Source organism: Macaca fascicularis, chromosome 7 (assembly GCF_037993035.2).
Source record: "Macaca fascicularis isolate 582-1 chromosome 7, T2T-MFA8v1.1".
Taxonomy (NCBI): Eukaryota; Metazoa; Chordata; class Mammalia; order Primates; family Cercopithecidae; genus Macaca; species Macaca fascicularis.
Window position 1 is genome coordinate 59,490,733 of NC_088381.1, and position 21,363 is coordinate 59,512,095.

A 21,363-nucleotide genomic window follows, 5' to 3' on the forward strand; every position below is an offset into this window, starting at 1 on the left:
CATCCCCTATTGACAGATATACCGAACTTTTTAAATTGTAGCTTTCCAGATCTCATCCCAAAATTATTGAATGTGAATTTAAAGAGGTGAACCCAGAAATTTGTGTTTCGTATGTCTTCTCTAGGTTACTCTCATGTAGGCATCTGACAAGACTAGTTTACAAAGCAATAAAATAGCCCATCCTTCTAATTTTCCAAATGAGAAAACTAGGGTTAAAAGATATAAAGCGATTTTCTCAAAATCTCATAGCAGAGAAGTTAGAGGCAGAGTTAGCTGTACAACCGGGCCGCCTGAATAGGAGGTGTGGAGGAATTAATTCATCTAGGATATACACCATAAAAATGTGACTAGGATAAGTAACCCCAAATACCCTAGTCCCGTTTATCAAGAGGTTTTAAGTGATAGTGTTCTTGCAGTACAGTCGCTGATGTTCATGATGAGGACCCTGAAGTGCCTTCTGAATCATCAAAGGGATAGTAAGGTAATGCCATCATGGCTTTAATAAGAAGTGTGTTTTAAAGCCTAAATCCATGGGTGATAAGCTTGCATATTATCAGTAAACAGCATATTAAACTTATTCATAACTCATTAAAATCACTTCTGGCTATTCCATAAAAGCAGAAGTTTTCTGTATATCTGCACAGGGAATGTTCTAGAAAGATCTTGGTTTCCAGAAATCTCTAGTCTCTACTTTAGCATTTAAGCTCAATTTCTTCAGCTATAAAATTAGGATAATAGTACTATCCGTATTATCCACTACCTCACGGGGTTGCTGTGAGACAATTTATATGAAAGGATTTTCAAAAGCATGATATCTCCTGTACAAAATAAAATAATAGCATTTTATCACTTTTAAAGATATGCATCCAATGAAATGCTCTGATGGAGATTTGTCTCAGGCCAATTTGACTAACACCATTCATGCATCTTGCTTTAAATTTTTAAAATTCTTTCTAACCTATGAAAGTAATATAATCACATGGTTTAAAAAATCTAAAGGTCAAGAGAATATAGAATGAAAAGATAATAATAATAGCATAGATCCGGATTGATAGACATAGATAGATAGCACTTACCACATGCCATGCATTATTCTAAATGCTCCTCAGAGAAACTCTTTGAGGTATGTTACTATTGTTATCTGCATTTCATAGATGGTCAAATTGAGGCACAGAGAAATTTAGTAACTTTCCCAAGTTACACAGCTAGTAAGTGTCAGAGCTGGTTTTCTGTCATCACCCCCAAATACTAGTCTTATTCTCTAAAGATGACCACTGTTTCACAGTCAATGCCACATCTGTATTAGTTTTCTATTTCTGCACAACAAATTACCCTAAAATTTAGAGCTTAAAACAGTAAGAATCTGACCAGGTGCAGTGGCTCACGCCTATAATCCCAGCATTTTGGGAGGCTGAGACGGGCGGTTCATGAGGTCAGGAGATCAAGACCATCCTAGCTAACACGGTGAAACCCCATCTCTACTAAAAATACAAAAAATTTGCAGGTGTGGTGGTGGGCACCTGTAGTCCCAGCTAATCGGGAGGCTGAGGCAGGAGAATGGCATGAACCCAGGAGGTGGATCTTGCAGTGAGCCAAGATCGTGCCACTGCACTCCAGCTTGGGGGACAGAGCAAGACTTTGTCTCAAAACAAACAAACAACAACAAAAAAACCAACAACAATAAGCATCTATTAGCTCACAGCTTTTATGGATCAGGAATGAGGGTGTGGCTTAGCCAGGTGCCTCTGACTTAAGATCTCTTGCTAGGTTCAATCAAGATGTTGATCAGGGCTACAGTCTCATCTGAAGATTTGTCTTGGGGAGGATCTGCTTTAGGTTCATTCCTGTGGTTGTTGGCAGGTCTCAGTTCCTCATGGGCTAGTGGACTGAGAGCCTCAAGTACTCGTGGCCAGAGGCAGAGGCCTTCTTCAGTTTCTCACCACAAAGACTTCTCCACAGGGCTGCCTGCATCCAGAGTCAGTGATGAGAGAGAGAGACAGAGGGAAAGAGAGAGATCACACCAAGACAGAAGCCATAGTATTTTCATAATCTAGTCTCAAAAGTGACATCCCCTCACTTCTGCCATATACGGTCATTAGAAAGCAAGTCACAAAGTCCAAACCACACTCAAGGGGAGAGGGTCACACAAGGAGGTAGGGATCACTGGGGGCCATCTTAAAGACTGTGCACCATGACAGTCCTCTAGAACTTTTCTATACAAATAAAACTTTTTTTACAGAATTTATATCTTTTGCCTTTACAGATATCAAAGTGATCCCCTTGTTTACTAGTACAGGTAGAATTCCATGTGCAGAAGCTACATATCTTCATAAGCAAGTCCCCTATAGATGGGTATGTAGGTTATTTCAAGCAAAACACCCCTTTCACTGATTTGTTAACTGTGCCTTGAATACCGCTGTGAAACAGGCTCTGTGTCAGATGGTGCTGGAGGCACAGAGAGGGGGAATAAGACCCCTGCTCTGAATACATTCTCAGCCTAGAGGGAGAAAAGACAATTAAGTAAGCAATTGTGAAAGGGTCTGGAAGATATCACTGTGGAAGGGGTATAGGTATCAGGTAAGGGGCTGAACATGTCTGATAACTCCAGAAGTAAGGACACCATCTCACTTTGCACAGATGAGTAAACTGAGTCACAAATTTGCCATTTGTTTCACACACACCTTCCATAAAAACATGTGCTATAGTTGGAACCAGCGCTAAAGACTCACGGGCTGGGTAGCACCCATAATGCCATTCTTAGACCATGCTCAGATCCTGCAATTCTTTTTTTTTTTTTTTTTTTTTTTTTGAGACGGAGTCTCGCTGTCTGCCAGGCTGGATTTCGGTTCACTGCAACCTCTGCCTCCTGGGTTCACACTATTCTCCTGCCTCAGCCTCCCGAGTAGCTGGGACTACAGGCACCCGCCACCATGCCGAGCTAATTTTTTGTATTTTTAGTAGAGACGGGGTTTCACTGTGTTAGCCAGGATGGTCTCGATCTCCTGACCTCGCGATCCGCCCACCTCGGCCTCCCAAAGTGCTGGGATTACAGGCGTGAGTCACCGCGCCCAGCCCAGATCCTGCAATTCTAATACATGCTCTGAAAAATGAAGTAAATTAAAAAAAAAAAAATCAGTCAAACAAAGACCTTGGCATTCAGGAGACCAAACAATTGACTACATTACACTTTTCAGTCAGGGTTCTGGCATCTTTTAGTCACTTTCTAAATTAGTTCATGTGACATTTTTATTGAGATTTTTTAAAAGAGAGATTTCTGTATTCATTTTCTTCTCATCCAGTGGTAATTTTTCTTTGTCCACCTGAAAAGAATACATTAGAGAATAATGTTTGATTGTTCACAAGGCAGTCAAGCCTTTATTTAGAATTAATGTCAAAGAAATGCTCTGTGCCTATGAGGTGCTGTTCACGTTCATGGTTCTCCTCATGTGGCCTGGCCGCATCACAGCAACTCAGTGGGGCTTCATTTTTCAAGTCAGTTTCACGTTATCACTAAAAGGAACATCATTCTCATAGTTGACTATTTTGTGACAAACGAGTGCTTGCTTTTTCTCAAAATACCTCCTATAAAAGCCTTTTTTTTTTTTTTTTTTTTTTTTTTTTTTTTTTTTTCTGAAGTGGTAAAGATAGAAGCATTGGGTAGACCCAAGTTGGAGTCCTACGTCCAACATTTATTGACTGTGTGGCCTTAGGTAAGTAATGTAACTTCTACCTCAGTTTCCTTATCTTTGAAATGAGTTTACTCAGACCTGCCCCATTGGATTGGACCAATGTCAAGTAAAGTGCTTGGGTCAGAGTGAGAGCCTCAGTAAACTATAGAAATTATCATTGACCTTCCCTGAGCCAATGTAAGTGATGCTTAACTCTTCCCACTCTCCCTTCCTGGAAAGCCGGTTGGTCTTAACAGTGGGGGAAGAGATCCTTTAACACTTTAAGCATCACTTGTGGGCAAGGTCAGGTTTGACTAGGTCCGGGAAGGGAGGAAGCCAAAGGGGAGGCAGTGTTCAGTGTTAGAAGGGCCCTTTTTCCCCAGCCAGGGAGGGAATTAGTCTTTTACGGCGAAAAAGAGTGAGTGTGCCCAATGCAAATTCCCTCCCTTCCGGAGTTACCTTGGCCCAACAAAGCTTCTGGACTACTACTCCTAGTCACTGCATTGGCCAGCAGGCTCAAAACCCACTTGAGAGAAGACAAATTTTTTCATATTTTGTTTGCTTGTGTGTTTGTTTGTTTGAGACAGAGTCTCGCTCTGTTCCCCAGGGTGGAGGGCAGTGGCGGGATCTCTGCTCACTGCAAGCTCCGCCTCCCGGGTTCGTTCACGCCATTCTCCTGCCTCAGCCTCCCCAGTAGCTGGGGCTACAGGCGCCTGCCACCACGCCCGGCTAATTTTTTGTATGTTTATTAGAGATGGGGTTTCACCGTGTTTGCCAGGATGGTCTCGATCTCCCGACCTCGTGATCCGCCCCCCTAGACCTCCCAAATTTACAGGCCTGAGACACTGCACCTGGTCAAATTTGTTCATATTTCTTAGAAAGATAAGACTTAAGAGATAAGAGCTCTGCATCACTTAGTGACTGAAATTCACTGAGGATATCAGAACTTTTCCCAAGAGCCCATTTTGGTAGTATAAGGAGTACCCATGAAATAGGGAAAGGGGAAGAGATGCTAGCACAGATCCACTTGGAAATTTCTCAGTACATTTTATCTCATAGTTACAGGAAGCCGAACAAAACATAAAGAGGCCAGCTAGATTAGGAAACAGAGGTTTGATTCTGGGTAAGGGGGCTTGGGACTGTGTTTTGAGTAATATTTGTTTTACTGCAAATAGGCACAGTAAAATATCAGGGCTGCCTGCCTCATGGTTGCAGAAAGGCTCACAGGAGAGAATGGAAATAAGAATGCTTTGAGCATTCCATGTAATCATTACTATCATTCATTGGGCACAATCTACCACTAGGGTGAAAAAAAGAGTCCCTTTGTTGTGACCTCCTATGCTCAGACATCAGCCTTGACCTTGCCTACAATGTTCCTGATATAGAGCCACACTGGGTCATGGGTAATCCTAGACCGCCTTTAGGCATGTAAATGCTGGAAGAAATCCACCAATTTCAAGGCAATGAATGAAGGGAGCAGAAAGATACATTTGCTTCCTCTACATCAGGGTTTCTCATCCCTGAGCTGGATAATTCCGTGTGTGGGGGCTGTCCTGTGCAATGTAGGATGTTTAGCACCATCCCTAGCCTCTACCCACTAAATGTCAGTACAATTACCCATTTTTATCATAAGCAAAAATGTCTCCAGAGATTGTCAGAATGGAGGGGTGCAAAATCATCCCCTCCCCTATCTCCACTGAAAGCTATTCTACCTAAAGAAATAAAACATGGAACAGTAATTAGGGGAAAAGATGTCTGTTAGCTGGTATTTTGTTGCTGCAGAAAGACAGATTTCAGAGGGGTGGAGAAGTAGAAAAGGAAGCTGCTGGTAGTTGGAGGACATGAATGTGGCACCTCTCGTCTTTCTGGCCAGAGGACTGTCACCTCCACAGCCAATGGTCATGTCCATGGAAGTCACCTGGGGAAGCTGGAGGAGGGGACAAAAGGTTTAACTCAAACCAACAGTGACTGCCATCTATAATATTAGCATGTGCCCACATCCCCTGCTGGTAACAGGGACCTGGGCTTAGCAGGGGAGACCCATGTTAGAGAGCAGGCTCTCCTCTCAAGAATCCTAATTTTATTAATAATATATCCCCAAACTTTTTTTGTCAACAAAGAGAACCTCTCACTATAAAGAAAAAAAAAATACAGGCCATCGTAAGGTATGTTGGCAGTCTCAACATCTGATCTTTCTTCATTTCCCAAAGTGGCACATGGACCACAAAAAAATCTTATATGAATGAGTAAGGGCCCATTAGATAGATATCAACCAATCAAGGCTTTATTATTTTTTCCTTGCATTGTCTGTAATTATTCTGCTAAAGCAGAAAAGCAAAGTTACATGACTAAAGAAAGTTACATGCAAAAAGAATCTTCGTTCTGTTCTAGGCATTTCCAGACAGCTGAAGGAAAGGGGGACTTGGACATGGTGACATTTCCCCTTGCCAGGCCTCAGCTAACCTCCAGTCCTTGAGAGAGAAGCAAAGGGGGTAAACACTGCCTGGGAACTTTCCAGGGCTGAAGATGATGCCAGAAATTTTCCAAGCAGAGCCACTCCTTTTACTCCTCCCACCCCGAAGTCCTGTCTATTGCCTTCACATAGCATCACATAAACCAACTGAATCAGGAGCTATGTAGTAAAAATTAACACAAAGGGAAGAGGGACTACACCAAGATCGATTTATACTAGTCTACCCTTCAGATTCACCTGCTGAGATGGAAAGAAATGCCTGCCATACTCCAGTCAGATACTGTTCTCCAGGGGCAACTCAGCCAGGAAGTTTGCTGGAAATTCAGTGACATGCTCTGGTCATTCCTAAATACTCTCTAGAAGACTGACTTCAGGTTAAGTGAAAGCACGTGGCTCCTCCCCTTGACAAAGCCCCACAGCCAGGGAGCAGGTGGAGCCTGCCAAAAGCAAACAAAAACTTCCCTCAAACAACAACAAACACTTAACACCCTCAGCCTGTCAACACCAATTAGTCTGCCCTACAAGCAGAAGCCTATTAAGACCAGTGCCCAAATCCAGCAAGGTCCTCTGCAAGCAGAAACTGTCATCCCTTCTTCCTTCTTCAGCTTCCCCAAGGGAGTGACCTTGAGCTGAAACCAACTTCCCTCTGCCACTGAGCAGGCAAAGAGCCTTAGACCCACTATCCTCCCAGGGGCCCATGCTGGGTGGAATGATGACATTCCCTGGCCCTTTTTACCTTCCTAATATCCATATTAATATTTATTTTTGATATAACTTAAAACATTTCAATATTTTTTCTTAATGTTTTAGGCAAAATGCTGTTTTGTGGGGCTGAAAACTAAAACATTTTTTGAATATTTTAATTTCCTTTTTTTCTAATTTTTAAAATAAAGTTTCCTGAACCCCTAAAAGTATCATGGGCCCTAGGCACTGTGACTTGTGTGTCTAAATGGAGGCCCTAATTCAGTAGATAACTACAATTTTTAGAAAAAATACTGTAATCCATGGCCACCCATCCAACCGAACACAACCCTGGCCTGTTTTGAAAATCCATTCTATTCATAATATAAAAAAGGTACCTGGGAATTCTGTACTTCAACTCGTCAATTTAAAGTGATCCCTTACAGTTAGATTCCAAGTGGCTTAAAAAAAAAATCAAGTCACCACACAAGATACGATTTTCAATATTTTATTTATATAGAAATACTTAAAAAATGAAGTAGCACCATTACTTAAGTTTTACCTTTATTATGTAGAACTTTAAATGTCAGAAAAATAAAACTCTTGATACAATTTCAAATCTTGTCTCAGCAAATATAATATTAGTATTTGACCATGAGGTTAAAGGCCCTTTATCATAAAATAAAATATACTTTGTTTTTTAAACTTTGCTCAGTAAAGTACATTTAAGCTCAAGTAACGTCACCTACATATACATAAACAAGTGGTAAACAAATGTATTAAAATAGAAATACTAAAACTATAGTGGTGCAACAGAATTTTTGTAACTTGCACTGAATTCTATTTATACAAATGTTAGAAAGCATCAACAGTTCTTTTTGACATGTTTATACATTTGTTTTTGTAATAATATAGAATAAAATATGCTTTATATCACTGAATAGAAAATATGCTGGGTGAAGCAGATCTAGAAGATTTGTCTGAACCTATAAAATCTCCATCCCAACAGAATACTGTTCAAAACATTACACATTTTATGGTTTGTAATTCCGTCACAATTGTGTGATTATTAAAATAATACAGTGTTCTTTGCCATAAGGCCATACTAAAATAAAAAGATTTAACCCAGCTACAAAAAAGTTCACTGAACTTAAATTAAAATACTTGTAAACATCTTTGCAATATGAAATATAATTTTTCAAGTCAAAAAAGAATAAAATACTTCAATCTGTATTAATGCAATTTCTCTTTAAAACTTTTAAATGTTTTTAATATATAAGAGATATGTTACAGTTTCTTTAACTTTAATAAAGCTGCAGTATCCTGGTTTCACAGGAACTCCTGGCCCTTCCACGAACATTCAAAAAGGATCCACTGTGTTCTATAGTAAGTATCATAGGAACCCACCCACAAAGGGGAACACACTAAACAGTCCACACATCCCACAGCACTACTATCATCTTCATCATCATTACTGTTCATTTTTTCCTACTTTAAGAAAATGGAAAACTTGTGGGGTTTTCTTCTTTTGGAAGCTTCCTATTAAGTACAGTGTAAAAACTATCATTACTAGAATGTCGCCGTTCCTATTATTTATAGAGCATGCATTTCAGGTGTTCAGAGGTTTCCCAGGCTACAGTACTCTTGATGCAGATATCCTGGCAAATTCCTTTACTTAAAAATTAAATTTTAAAAATGAGCGGATACTACAGCTTTCCAAGCTCCTCTCGGATCTCAAGAGTGTTGGTGGGGCCGGGAAGGAGAAAGGGGCAGGGGCACCAGGGAGGCAGGCGAGCGCTGGGGAATGAGGATGGGGAGGAGTTCCCCCTTCCCCCCGCACGGTGCGCATTAGCGCCCGCTGCCTTCAAGAAAAGATGCGGATGGCCTGAGTGACCGCGGTGTGGCAGACCGGGCACTCGGGCTCGCTCTTCTCACAGATGCGGTTGGCGCACTCCATGCAGAAGAGGTTGTGGCCACAGGGCACCAGCGCGGCGATCACTTCGCTCTCGAAGCACACGGAGCAGTCGCGGCTGCCTTTACGCCGAAGCCCGGAGGAAGAGGATGAAGAGCTGGAGGAGGAGCTGGACGAAGAGGAGGAGCCCGACGTGTCCGACGGCTGCAAACCAGGCAGCTGCGCCCCCAGCCCGTTGGCATAAGCGGCGTAGGCCAGGCCTCCTCCGCCTGGGTCGCTGCGCACCCGGCGAGCCAGGTGGTGCTCTCCCGCCCCCGGGGCCATGTGCAAGGGCGGGGACAGGCGCGGGCAGCTGGTGCCAGGGTGCAGCCGGCGGTGCACCAATAGCCCCAGGTTGGCGTTGGAGGGCGCACTGGCGCCACCCCCAGGAAAGACCACGGAGGAGGAAGAAGCAGACGAAGATGCAGAGGAAGAGCCGGAAGATGATACGGGAGCTGCAGGTCCACCTCCCGGTGACCGCTCGAACTGGGCCCAGAGAAGTGGTGCCCCAGGTGGGGGAGCGGGAGCCGGGTCAAAAGTGGGCTGCAGCTCGGGGCAGCCGTCGGGGGATGGCACTGAGGCTTCCCCCGCTGTGTAGGTGTACCCATTGCCGTTGTTGTTGTTGTTTCCGTTGTGCGCAAAGTTCAGGGCGGGGCTGGGGGGGCTGTAGTCTGCCAGGCGCGGGGTAGCGGCTGCGCTGCTGCTGGTCCCGCCACCGAAGTAAGAGTCTGTGGAAGCACTGCCAAGCGAGCTGGAGCTGTCGTTACGGTAGCTGGAGAAGGGCTTGCGGCCGGGGGTGGGAGTGATGCTGGGGGTGGGCTTGCTCCAAAGGCTGCCTGGACCGGACCCGCCGGACCCATGATGCAGGTCGAAGCCCACATCGGTGCCGTTGGCGTGGAAGTCGTTCTCGTCTGTGAGCTCAATGATGCCGCCGGTACGCAGAGCAATGTGCGCCTCAATCTCCTCTCGAGCGCGATCCACGTTCTCTGGCATGCCGGTCACCTCGAACACCGGCTCCTTATCCCGGCTGGGTGTCACGATGTACGTGTGCGTCTGTTGCTGGATGCGCTTGATCGTGGCGCCCTTGGGCCCCACCACGAGCCCCACCACGCGGTAGGGCACCCGCACTTGGATGGTGGTCTGCCCGGGCAGGTTGGGCGGCCCAGGCACCGCGCCGTTTAGTGCCGTGTTCTTATTCCGGGAGGCGCGGATCATGGAGAAGTGCTCGGCAGCGGAGATGATCTCCCTCCGAGCCATGGCCACATCCTCCTTCCTGCCCGTCACAACAAAGACAGGCTCCTCCCCGCGAACTGGGGTCTTGATGTAAGTATTGGTCTTCGCCCGCAGCGCTTTGATTTTACAACCTAGGAACCAGGGTAAGGAGGAAGAAGTGGGAGAGAGAGATGGACACGCCCATTATCCTGGGGTAACCGCGGGGACCGGGGACAGCCCGCGTTCAGGACAGCGAGATGGCAGGACAAGAGATGGGCGTAAAGGGGGCGTCTCCCTCACTGACCTCGAGCCGCGCACGGGCTGGGCAGTGAATCCCACCCGCGAGACGCTCGAGGAACAGCCCATTGGCTACCTGGCCCTCCCCCAGTGACTGCAGTCGTCCCGAATCAAACCCGAGAATCCCAGAAAAGTCATCTGGGGAGATGCCGCTGGGATCCAGCTGGGCGCGCCGTCAGCTCTGAAGATATGGGGAAGGGGCTCAAGGAAGGCAGCTGCAGGCACGATGCCTCAGCGCTGGTGGACTGGGGGCAGGGGGTGGGGTGTGAGTCCTGGGACCCATTGTTCCTCCTCTGGGCTCCATTCCGCTTTGCAGAAATCCAGAATCCTCCTCCCATCCTATGCTCACTCCTCCTCCTCTCTCCTCCCAAAGGACTGATCAAAGGCCCCCTCCCCCAAGCATCTTACATTTGTTTTTTTGGAGGTGGGTTGGGTGTGGGGCGTTAGGGGAGAAGGCAGTGATTTTTGCAGAAGAAAGTGCATCCCGCCAGGGCAGCGGCGCGGCTCCGGGAGACAGCCTGCCTGCACTTTCTTTGTCTGGGGCGCCGGCCCATCGCGAGGCTCTTCCTCTCTCCCCAAGGCACCCCACGCCGCAGATCCCGATACTGAACACGCCTTCCCCGCGAAGCAGTGGCCTGAGACCCTACACCGCTCCCTACCTCCCCATCCCTCTTCGACCTACCTTGCCGCCCTACGATCTCGGCGACATGCTCAGAACTGGGCACCGGCACGCACTCGGTCATGTTCACGCTCTTCTTGCGCGGCTCGCTGTCGTACAGAGAGGCGCCCTCGTCACTGTCCAGCCCCAGCAGGGAGAGCTGGTCCAGCGCGAGCTGCAGGGCTCTTTGGTCATCCAGGGTCTCTCCCCCTCCGCTGCCGCCGCCGCCGCCGCCGCCGCCGCCGCTGCCGTTGCGCTCCAGGTCTGCAAACAGCGAGCTTGGCATCGCTCGGCCGTGCGCGCCGCGCCCCCGCCGGCCCTCGGCTCGGCGGCGAGAAGCTGCGGCCACAAAGGCAGCCGGGAAGCGGGTGGTCAGGGGCGGGGAGGCCGGCCGCCTGCTGAGGGTTCCGTTGTTTCTTCCTCGGTGCTGGGAGGAGTGGGTCGCTCTGTGCGGTCCGCACCGGGCAGTGGCTGCAGGAGGCCCCGCCTGGGTCCCCACCCCAGATCTGCTGGCGGGTGGGGTGGGGGCAGAGCTCTAGCGGTGGCCGCGCGTGCCCCCCGAGTGCCCGGCTGGCTGGCCGCGATGCCGAGCGAAAAGCGAGCAGGCGAGCGACAGAAGCGTTTCTTTAAGGAGCCCCTCCCCGGCTCCTCCACTCCCGCCCGCCCGCCCTCACTCAGCGCTTTTTCCTCCTCTCCTCCCCGCCTCTTGACTGAGCCTCTGCAGCCAGACGACTCCGGAGGGGGACGAGGGAGGCGCAACGTCACAGGCGGGAGCTGACACCACAATGCTACTGACACTATCGCTGGGGGAGGCGATTGGCGCGCGCCAGGTCGGGGGCGGGAGGAGGCCGCGGGTTGAGCGAGCGGAGGGAGAGCGCCACCCCCCACCCCCGCGCTCGCCGCAGCCCGCCCAGTCCTCCTCCCGGCCGCGCCCCTCCCCCGCCGCCGCTAACGCCTCTCTTTGTTGTCTATTGCGGGACTGGCAGGCTCGGGACACTTGTATGTACCTATCAGCCGAGGACAATCATTGTCCCCAAGTCTCCTCCCTCGCCTGATTCAGAAAACAAAACGCGCCCAACTCTGGTGCCTGGGGCCCGGCTCTAGAAGAGCGGTCCTTAGAAAGTCCCGTTAGTGGCTCCAAAGAAACCTTCCATGGAGCCAAAGCTTCCTCTGGGAGAAGAGTCTGTAGTCCGCCCAAAACGGCTACCCGATTACTCCGACATGGAAAACGGGACTCCAAGTCTTGGGACGCACGGGCAGAGTGACTCCCGGCGCGGGTTGTCCACCTGCGCGGGAGGGCAAGAGACACAAAAGCACACGCCCGCCCACACTGGCACCCGCGCGCGCGCGCCCCCGCGTCTACATTTCTCTCTCCTTGGGCAGCACTTCGCCCGTCTGGCCCTGAAACTGAGAAAGGGAAAGCTGGCTGCTGCGCGAGCTCGGCCAGCCGGGCTGCTGGCGACCTCTGGAATGCATGGCACCAGAGTCCAGCACACGCCCGGCGCCCGGGCCGAGACCCTGCGGGTTCTGACACGCGCACGAGCGCCGCGCCGCCACCGCGGGAACGCAGGCCACAGCGCCAGCGGGCGCGCACGCCTGTTCCCCTATCCCTCCCCGCCTAGCCCCGCGGCCGGGCATGCGCAGTGCGCGCGCGGAGCGGGCGGGCCCTTTAAGGCGGGCGGTGCGGCGCGCGCGCGCGCGCGCCGGTCCAGTCCGCGGCACCGCCCCGACGGGAGGTGAGCGCTCGGTGCCCTGCAGCTCTTTGTGCGCTTCTCAGGGTGGGGGTGGCGGCAGAGGGAGGTTGCGACGGGACCTGCCGGCGAGGACTGCGAGCTGCGCCCCCTCCCGGATCTCCCAGGGACAGTCTCCGAGCGCGAGAGAGAAGGAAGGAGGCTTTGAGGGGCGGGCCGGAGCGGTGCGCGCTGCTCCTCTCCGCTCGCATCCCCCTCTGCTGCCCACCAGGGCTGACACCCCTTCGGTCCCCGCGCGCTCTCCTGTCCTTTGTTCCGGAAGCCGCCTGGCTCGCAGCGCCCTTTGCGTCCCGCCGCGGACCGTTCCGCAGAGCGGCTGGGCCCGCGGTTCATAGAGTCGCCCAAGGCCCGTACAGCGGGACGCCTGCCCAAAACAATGAGGCCATAGGGCCGCAGCCGTACACGGGCTAACTCCGGAGACCTCGTGGTGCCGCGGGGGGAGTCCCGGAGCTTGAAGGCAGAGGCTCCCCTAGGTGTGCCCTGCGTGACCGCGGCTAGAGGGAACGAGCGCTGTGGGCCTTGGTTTCTCATCCGTAAAATGAAAAAAAAAAATCCCCGCCCTTACCACCTCGTGGGTCGTTCGGAGGATTAAATGCGACAGTGGATGGGCGCGCGCTTAGGAATCAGTAGACAGTTCCGCAAGCGCCTTTACTTTTGAGAACGCGGAGGTGCCGCTCACTTCCCCGCTTACTCACCTGGAGCTGTCTTGGGAAAGAGGTGCTGATTATTTCCTTGGGGAAATGGGTTTAGAAGCCACTTACAGTGGTTATTTCCTCAGGATGTTTACGTCAGCTTCCCGAAGACTGGTGTGTGTTTTTCTTAAAAGGGAATGTTCGATGGGAGGAGGCAGGTGGGAGGATGGTGCTGAGTCCTCCGTGAAAGCCACCACTTAGAGCTCCAGTAGGAAATTTCTGTATTCTTTTGACCCGGTTTATGGACTTGGAATCCAACTAACTTGGGAATAAGGGTTCTTGCCGAGATGGAGGGTTTGAGTAAGGGGTCCTGACTGGGGAGAGCCAGAGATGAGGCCCAGCCTCCTGCGCTCACGCAAGGCCTTTAAACAGAAAGCAGACTGGAAAGGCGCTTGGAGCATTTCCATCTATTTAACACAAAGGGCTAGTTTCTCGCTTCTTAGTTCTGTTTCTCTGAATTTCATAGCCTTCGGATTGGGCCTACTGAGATTTCTTTTTTTTCCAAGTAGAAAATATAATGAAGGTAAAGTTGTTCCTCCGCTGATGAGGAGCTGTGCACGGATAATGGAGTGTAGGGAGAGTCTGCTTCTGCTAGGGAGCTTGGCCACTAATATTTTCAGACCTGCCATAACTCCTTCTGCTTGCATCTGCAGCGATAAGAATTCAGATGGATTAATTCTGAAATGTGTTTAAACTTAGAGGATTGGATATTTCAGAGGAGTCCCTGGGGTTGCCGGGTCATTACCCAGAAGGTGATTGCAACATTTCACCAAGGTGACATGCTTAATGTCATTCTTCCCTTCTGGATCCTGAAGGCAGGAGTTGTACTTGGCTGTAACTGCCAATGTTCAGTGAAATCATACATCTTCAGCCACATGAAGGATAAGCTGAACCCCTTACCATAGGAATTCATGGAAAGCTGCTGATGCTGAGGTGCCCATGTTCATGTAGCCCAGGTCACCCTCCACGGAGAGGAATACTTGAGTAAAACCTAAACAGAGATCCGCATGCTTTTCTGAAGACACCCACAACATCGAAGGCACTCTCAAGAGCATGGGACGGTGGTGAGAGTGATAGAAGCAGTACGATGTCTTGACAGATCTGGTTTCCAGCGCCAGCTCTTCAGTGTTGTCTGTCAAAAGAGGCTGGCATCCACCTTCCCACCTGCCTCATAGGGTTGCTTTAGCGAGACAGATAATGATAGCAAAAGCTAACTCGTAAATTCCCAGGTACCAAGCAAATGTACTTGGCGCTTTAGTCACAGCTACTCCTTGCCTTCTCTATTTGTATGCCTTACTGACTGGTCAGGATATTTTCCGACACTTGACTGCTATTATAAAAGTAACAATCCAGAAATTTTAATTTTCAGTTAATGGCTTTAATAAGCCAAGATATCGTAAAACTTGCAAAGTCCAGTTCTGTTTTTAAATAGATAATACATCCTAACCCCATAGTTCTGGATAGACTTTCCCAGGCTCCCTTAGGACCCCAGAGCTTAACTACTTTTCCCGATGCGGAACACATTCCCTAAGGACTTCCCGATGTGGCCATAATATTTTTTATTAGCACAAGAGAGAAGCTTGCAGAATGAGGTCTGGCAATATAATAGAGAATTTCAGTTGTCATAAAATGAGAAAAAGTAAAGCTATCACACAAAAACGAGATGAACAATGAGGCAAACTTGTTTTGTTTTCAGATGTCTCAAACTATTTCACGCACATCTTGGCTTACTTTTACAAATTAAATAGCTTGCAAAAGAAACTGAAATCTTCCTGTGAGAACAAACACATTCTCAGTCAACTCATTTAAGATTATTGAGCACCTCCATAATGTATTATAGGCATAGAGAAAAGTATCGATTATACTGAACTGAAATGAACAGGGTGGCAGAGGGGCAGGAGAGTGTCTTTTCCTTGAATACTGGTCATGTCCAAACCCAGTCACAGAGCGAGATAAGTGCCCAGATAGTAGTGAGTCGACTTAGGGTCCTAGAAGGGCTTCCCAGAGGAGGGGATACCTGAATTGTGCTTCTAATGAATGTGGTGTGAGAATGAATTGAGACTGGAGCCTAGCACAGTGCATAGCATCTAGCAGGAACTCTATAAATACTTATTAAATGAGCCAAGCTGTACCATCTTGAAGGTGTAACTTTAAGTATGTACATAAATCGCTCAGTCTCTGGGAAGTAGCTCAAATGACACCAGCCACAATGACACGATTTTGAATAACAGTAATCACAGTTGACCCTTAAGTGCTTATCATGTGCCAGGAAGTTTACAAAATACTTTACAATACAGTATCTTGTTTAATCTTTCTAACTACTCAGAGTCAAATACTTTTATTATCCCCATTTTACAGATGAAAGTAAGTCACTTATCCAAACAGAGGCAGATTTGCCTCCAAGCAGGTGAAATGAAGCTACAGGGCTCCTCACTTAACACAGACCCTTCCATGGCCCTGGGAGAGGTCCTGGCAATATACTTACAAGATCACATGAAATCACTAAAATTTTCACAAGTAAATTTTTTATTATTTTCCTTAAGGAGAACCCCTAAAATGATATAGGCTTCATGGTACACAAATCTTAGATCCATTATTGTGCCCAGGGTCATACAGCTGGTATGTGGTACCCCAAGCCTGTGATCTTAACCAACGTTAAGTTCCTTCCTGTCTCTGAGCTATGCATTTTCAGCTGGAAGTTGAAAATATTTCCAGTCCTGCTTCTCACACAGGATTATAAGAATCACATGTGTGAGGAGACGTGAAAGCATCTTGATTTTTGATGTTCTCCTGTTGTCTTTGTGTGATTACAGTGTGTGTGACATATAACACATGTAACACACACACATTTTTAAAAATGTTTTAATAATACAGGAAATGCTTTCCTTATGTTGAGTGAAGAAGAAAGGAGACAATATGCAGTGTGTATGTATGTGTTACTAAACACTTACTAAGCATTAGAAACAGTGAATGAATAGGCTACAAGGAATTGCATCAAAATTTTAACAATGGTCCTTTCCCTCCCTCCCTCCCTCCCTCCCTCCCTCCCTCCCTCCCTCCTTCCTTCCTTTGTTCCTCCTTTCCTTCTTTTCTTTTCTTTTCTTTTTTCTTTTCTTTTCTTTCTGATGGAGTCTTGCTCTGTCTTCCAGGCTGGAGTGCAGTGGCGCGATCTGCTCACTGCCACCTTGGCCTCCCGGGTTTAAGTGATTCTCCTGACTCAGCCTCCCAAGTAGCTGGGATTGCAGGCACACGCCACCATGCCCAGCTAATTTTTTTTGCGTTTTAGTAGAGACGAGGTTTCATCATGTTGGCCAGGCTGGTCTTGAACTCCTGACTTCAAGTGATGTGCCCGCCTTGGCCTCCCAAAGTGCTGAGATTACAGGTGTGAGCCACTGTGCATGGCCAACGATGTTATTCTTTAAGTAATGAGATCACAATTTTATTTGTATTTTACTTTTCTGTATGGTTCAAGTTATGAACATACATCTTTATTCAGTTAACTTTTTAAAGTAATACGTGCTGAGTTTAAAAAATTAAATCATGCTGAAAAGCTTAATAAAATAAAACCTCTTCTCAATCCTGTCCTTGCTGTAAATAGAAGCAGAAAACAAATCTAAAGCTAACCCTAGCACACATTTATATGGGCCCTTACAAGTAGCTTGACTTCTAAAATTAAACATCACTTAGTTAATAATTGGTAATAACCATTTTGCAATAGCAGAAAGGAGTAAGAAAAATAGAAAGTAGTTGTAAAATCTCTTAGAATTCAAGGAGCCCGGAAACAATCTTCAGGAAGAAGGTGTCATTTTTTCTTCCTGATAAAATAGATCAGTGGGATTCAAGTGTTTTTTGCAGTTGAATCATTTGTTTCCCAAAGTCGTAGGTTGGACTCATATCTATAAAACTGATGAAATCCATAGAAAGTTAGAATCGCAGGATGCTAGAGAGTGTATGGTCCAACACTCTCATGTAACCGCAAGCTGAAGGCCAGAATAGGAAATGCCCCCCCCCCCCCAACGTCAATTGCCTGTTGATATGGAGCGGGGCAGGAAGCCAGAGTGAGACATCCAGTGTGATGTGCTCTCTTGCTTTGTGATTTAAGGAAATCTGGTATTGTCCCTACTGAACACCTTCTATGTTTCATGCTTTGGCTTTGGGGTAGTCTCATGGGTCAATATTGCTGATATCAAACCTAAGAGTTTGCAAAGAGAATCACTCCCCAAATCTACATAGTAGACAATAAGGAAGGGGGCAGTAGTTCAGGGCATTTAAAGACGGTCTCACTCACCATTCCTCTCCACTTTCCTTTCCCTGAGCTAAGGAATGCCTTTTGGTGAAGGGAATGTCTCAAGGAACTATATAACCCTGCTTGGGGGAGACAGAGGAGTCACCGGCAGCAAAAGTCGTTCCACAGTGGGCGAATATTCTTCTTTTTCTTCTTTTTTCTTTTCTCTCTCTTTTTTTTTTTTTAGATAGAGCCTTGCTCTGTCGCCCAGGCTGGAGTGCAGTGGCGCAATCTCAACTCACTGCAAGCTCTGCCTCCCAGGTTCATGCCACTCTCCTGCCTGCCTCAGCCTCCCGAGTATCTGGGACAACAGGTGCCCGCCACCACGCTCGGCTACATTGTTTTTTTTTTTTTTTAGTAGTGATGGGGTTTCACTGTGTTAGCCAGGATGGTCTCGATCTCCTGACCTTGTGATCCGCCTACCTCGGCCTCCCAAAGTGCTGGGATTACAGGTGTGAGCCACTGCGTCTGGCCACAGTGGGCAAATATTCTTAAAAGGACCTCAATAGCATGGAAATAAAGCAAAATAAAATGAGCAGTATGCATTGGCACATGAAACCAGTTGGGAACAATACATGGACACCTCATTTAATTCTCACACCATACCTGTAATATATGTATTATCATTTCTGTTATATAAATTAACGTTTCTAAGATCACGTTTCTAGGAAGAGTTGGAACTAGCGTTGGGACTTCAGTGACTCCAGAATCCAGATTCCTGCTGACTTTCTCAAATAGAAATGTGCTCATAAAAAGACAGCCAGGACTGCAAAAGGACTCAAAATCATCATATAAAAGAAACAATTAAAGAAACTATTACTTTTTAGACAGAGGCTAATTGTATTTATTCCTCAGAGTTGAGAATGACAATGAGATTAATAATAAATAAATACAAGGTAAAATGCCACATAGTCAAAAATACTCGGTAAATAAAGTTTAAAACAGTCACAATTGGAAAGGGATAGTAACCGATGGAGGAAATTGGTAGTTTTCCAATATTTAAAAACTACTCAATGGGAGGCTTATACTCCATAGGGCCGAACATGGATAGATATTAGGGGAAGATGGATACCGGAATAGGATAAGAACTTCCTTAAGCTTAGAGCTGCCTGCAGGCATGGTGGGCCACCTTACTGTGCCCACACACACACACACACTCCGCTTAATTGGGAGACATCTGCCAAGGATGTGTGCACTAGCTGGATAGACAGGTGAATTTGGTGAGTGGTGACATTTTGAGTTTTCTTCAGTTGGTCTGTTGACATTCAACTAGTCACTTAGCCTCTGAGCTTTGGTTTTGTCATCTGTAAAGTAGGAATAATAGTTACTACTTAGGTAGGTAGCTCATATGGGCTGTTCTTTCCTGCCAGTGAGATGTAGATACGATCTAGTGAAATGTGGGTTTTCTTGTCAGTCTTCTTATAAAGCAGTAGAATACAGAGTGGAAAATATTGAAAATTCTTTCACCTTTTTTAATACTTTATGTGATCACACCTGTTCTCATAACATTTTTTAAAACAGCAAGAATTGCCTTTATGACCTAAAGAATTATTGTGTCTCTATTAAACATCACCTTAAAAGTCAAGATGCTAATGCAGTACAGCCACGATATTCTCACAAATAACTTTGAACGATCATCCTCTTTATTCTCATGATAAAATTGTTTCTTTTCCATGCAATTTAATTAAAACAATAAAAATTATGTCACAGTGCGGTTGAAATTTTATCTAATAATAGAATCATTTTATGTTCATAAACCGTATCTTCTACAACTTTATTTATTAAAATTCTCCAGTTATCATTGTACTAAAATGTGTATGCGGCCATATGAAGATTCACTGACCTTGAAAACCAAAGAAGTAGCTGTTAGTGCTTTTGGGTAAGCACAATTATTAGTAAACCTAGCCAAAGAGTTTAAAGTATGAACATGATAAGTTCCACATCTGAGAATAGAAGAAAGAAAATAGTCTGTAAATTTCTTCAGAAAAATTTAAGAAGCATTATAAATAGAAAGTATATAACAAAACACAATGAAACATATGAAATCATAAAACAACCAAATAAATAAAACCAATACCAAGAAGTCAATAATAATAGATATGCAGAGAAAATGCTCTGACTTGAAGGAGGTTGATTCTGAGCTTGGGTCTGCCCCACTTTGCAAAGTTTATGATCATGGTCCCTGCAGCTAGACTACCTGTGTCTCACTGTTCCTGGACCTACCTTGTTTTTGTGACCTTGAGCAAGTGTCTCTTCTTTCTGTGCTCGGTTTCCTCATCTGTAAAATAAGGTGCTTATTTTATCTATAAAATAAGGGTGCTTCCTCGTTGCTGATACAGGAAGTGACATTTGCAGATTCTAGTGTTGATGTTCACATAATTGATCAACTTTGAAAAAGAAGAAAAATGACCAGGCACAGTGGCTCATGTTTGTAATTCTAGCACTCTGGGAGGCTGAGGTGGGCTTGAGCCCAGGAGTTTGAGACCAGCCTGGGTAACAAAGCAAGACCACTGTCTTTACAAAAAAAAAAAAAAATTAGCTGGTCCTGGTGGTGCACCCCTGTAATCCCAGCTACTCAGGAGTCTGAAGTGGGAGGATGGCTTGAGCCCAAGAGGTTGAGGCTGTGGTGAGCAGTAATCACGCCGCTGCACTCCAGCCTGGGCAACAGAGCAAGACCCTGTTCCCTTCCCCGCCACCCAAAATAAAGGAAAAAGAAGAAAAACAAGCAGCCCTTGCACTCTTCTGTATTAACTATGTTATGCAACTGCAAAACTTAAAACGGTATATACTGGCATCAAAAGTTAACTAGATCATTAAAATGGACTTATAGGTTTAGAAAGAAACCCAAGTTGGAAAAAAAGTATTTTCTATGTGACAAAGGTAGAAATGTAAATGAATGAGGGGAAAGATTATTCCAAAAATGATGCTGAGACAACTGGCTTTTTAGAAACATTATATTAGATTGAATTTTTTTTTTCTTAACCTCACAGCCACACCACAATAAATTCCAGGTGGGTTAAGGAATTAAGTTTCAAAAATGAAATCATAGAGAAGAATCAAATGGAATGTATGTGACTGTTTCTGTAATTGTGGAGTAGGGGAAGGGCTTTTTGAATATGATCCTAATGGAGGAAATCATTTTGTGAAATACCTATATGAGGCCAGGCGTGGTGGCTCACGTCTGTAATCCCAGCACTTTGGGAGGCCAAAGTGAGCGGATCATGAGTTCAAGAGATCAAGACCATCCTGGCCAACATGGTGAAACCCCATCTCTACTAAAAATACAAAAATTAGCTGGGCGTGGTGGCACATGTCTGTAGTCCCAGCTACTCGGGAGGCTGAGGCAGGAGAATCACTTGAACCCAGGAGGCAGAGGTTGCAGTAAGCCAAGATGGTGCCACTGCACTCCAGTCTGGCAACAGAATGAGAATCCGTTAAAAACAAACAAACAAAAAAACACCACCTGGGAAACCACTGGTATCAATACCCATAAACTTGGTGTGTATGTTTTAAAGGGAAATCAACTTGAACTAAAATAGTAAATAGTAAAATAGTTAGTTCTCAGATTGAATAAGAAATACACATAATGGCCGAGTATGGTGGCTCACACCCCTAATTCCAGCACTTTGGGAGGCTGAGTCAGGAGAATCACTTGAGACCAGCCTGGGCAACATAGTGACAGCTCGTCTCTACAA

At 46.4% G+C, this 21,363-nt stretch overlaps 1 protein-coding gene across 1 annotated transcript; it reads right to left on the reverse strand.

Annotated features, from left to right (window-relative positions):
- Positions 1-7,314: 7,314 nt before the first annotated feature.
- MEX3B (mex-3 RNA binding family member B) lies at positions 7,315-11,652 on the reverse strand. Its single transcript, XM_005560277.4, has 2 exons — positions 10,965-11,652; positions 7,315-10,137 (listed from the first exon to the last, which is right to left on the reverse strand). Exons 1-2 carry the CDS (start codon positions 11,224-11,226, stop codon positions 8,687-8,689), a joined length of 1,713 nt encoding a protein of 570 aa, XP_005560334.3. The 5' UTR covers positions 11,227-11,652; the 3' UTR covers positions 7,315-8,686.
- Positions 11,653-21,363: the final 9,711 nt, after the last annotated feature.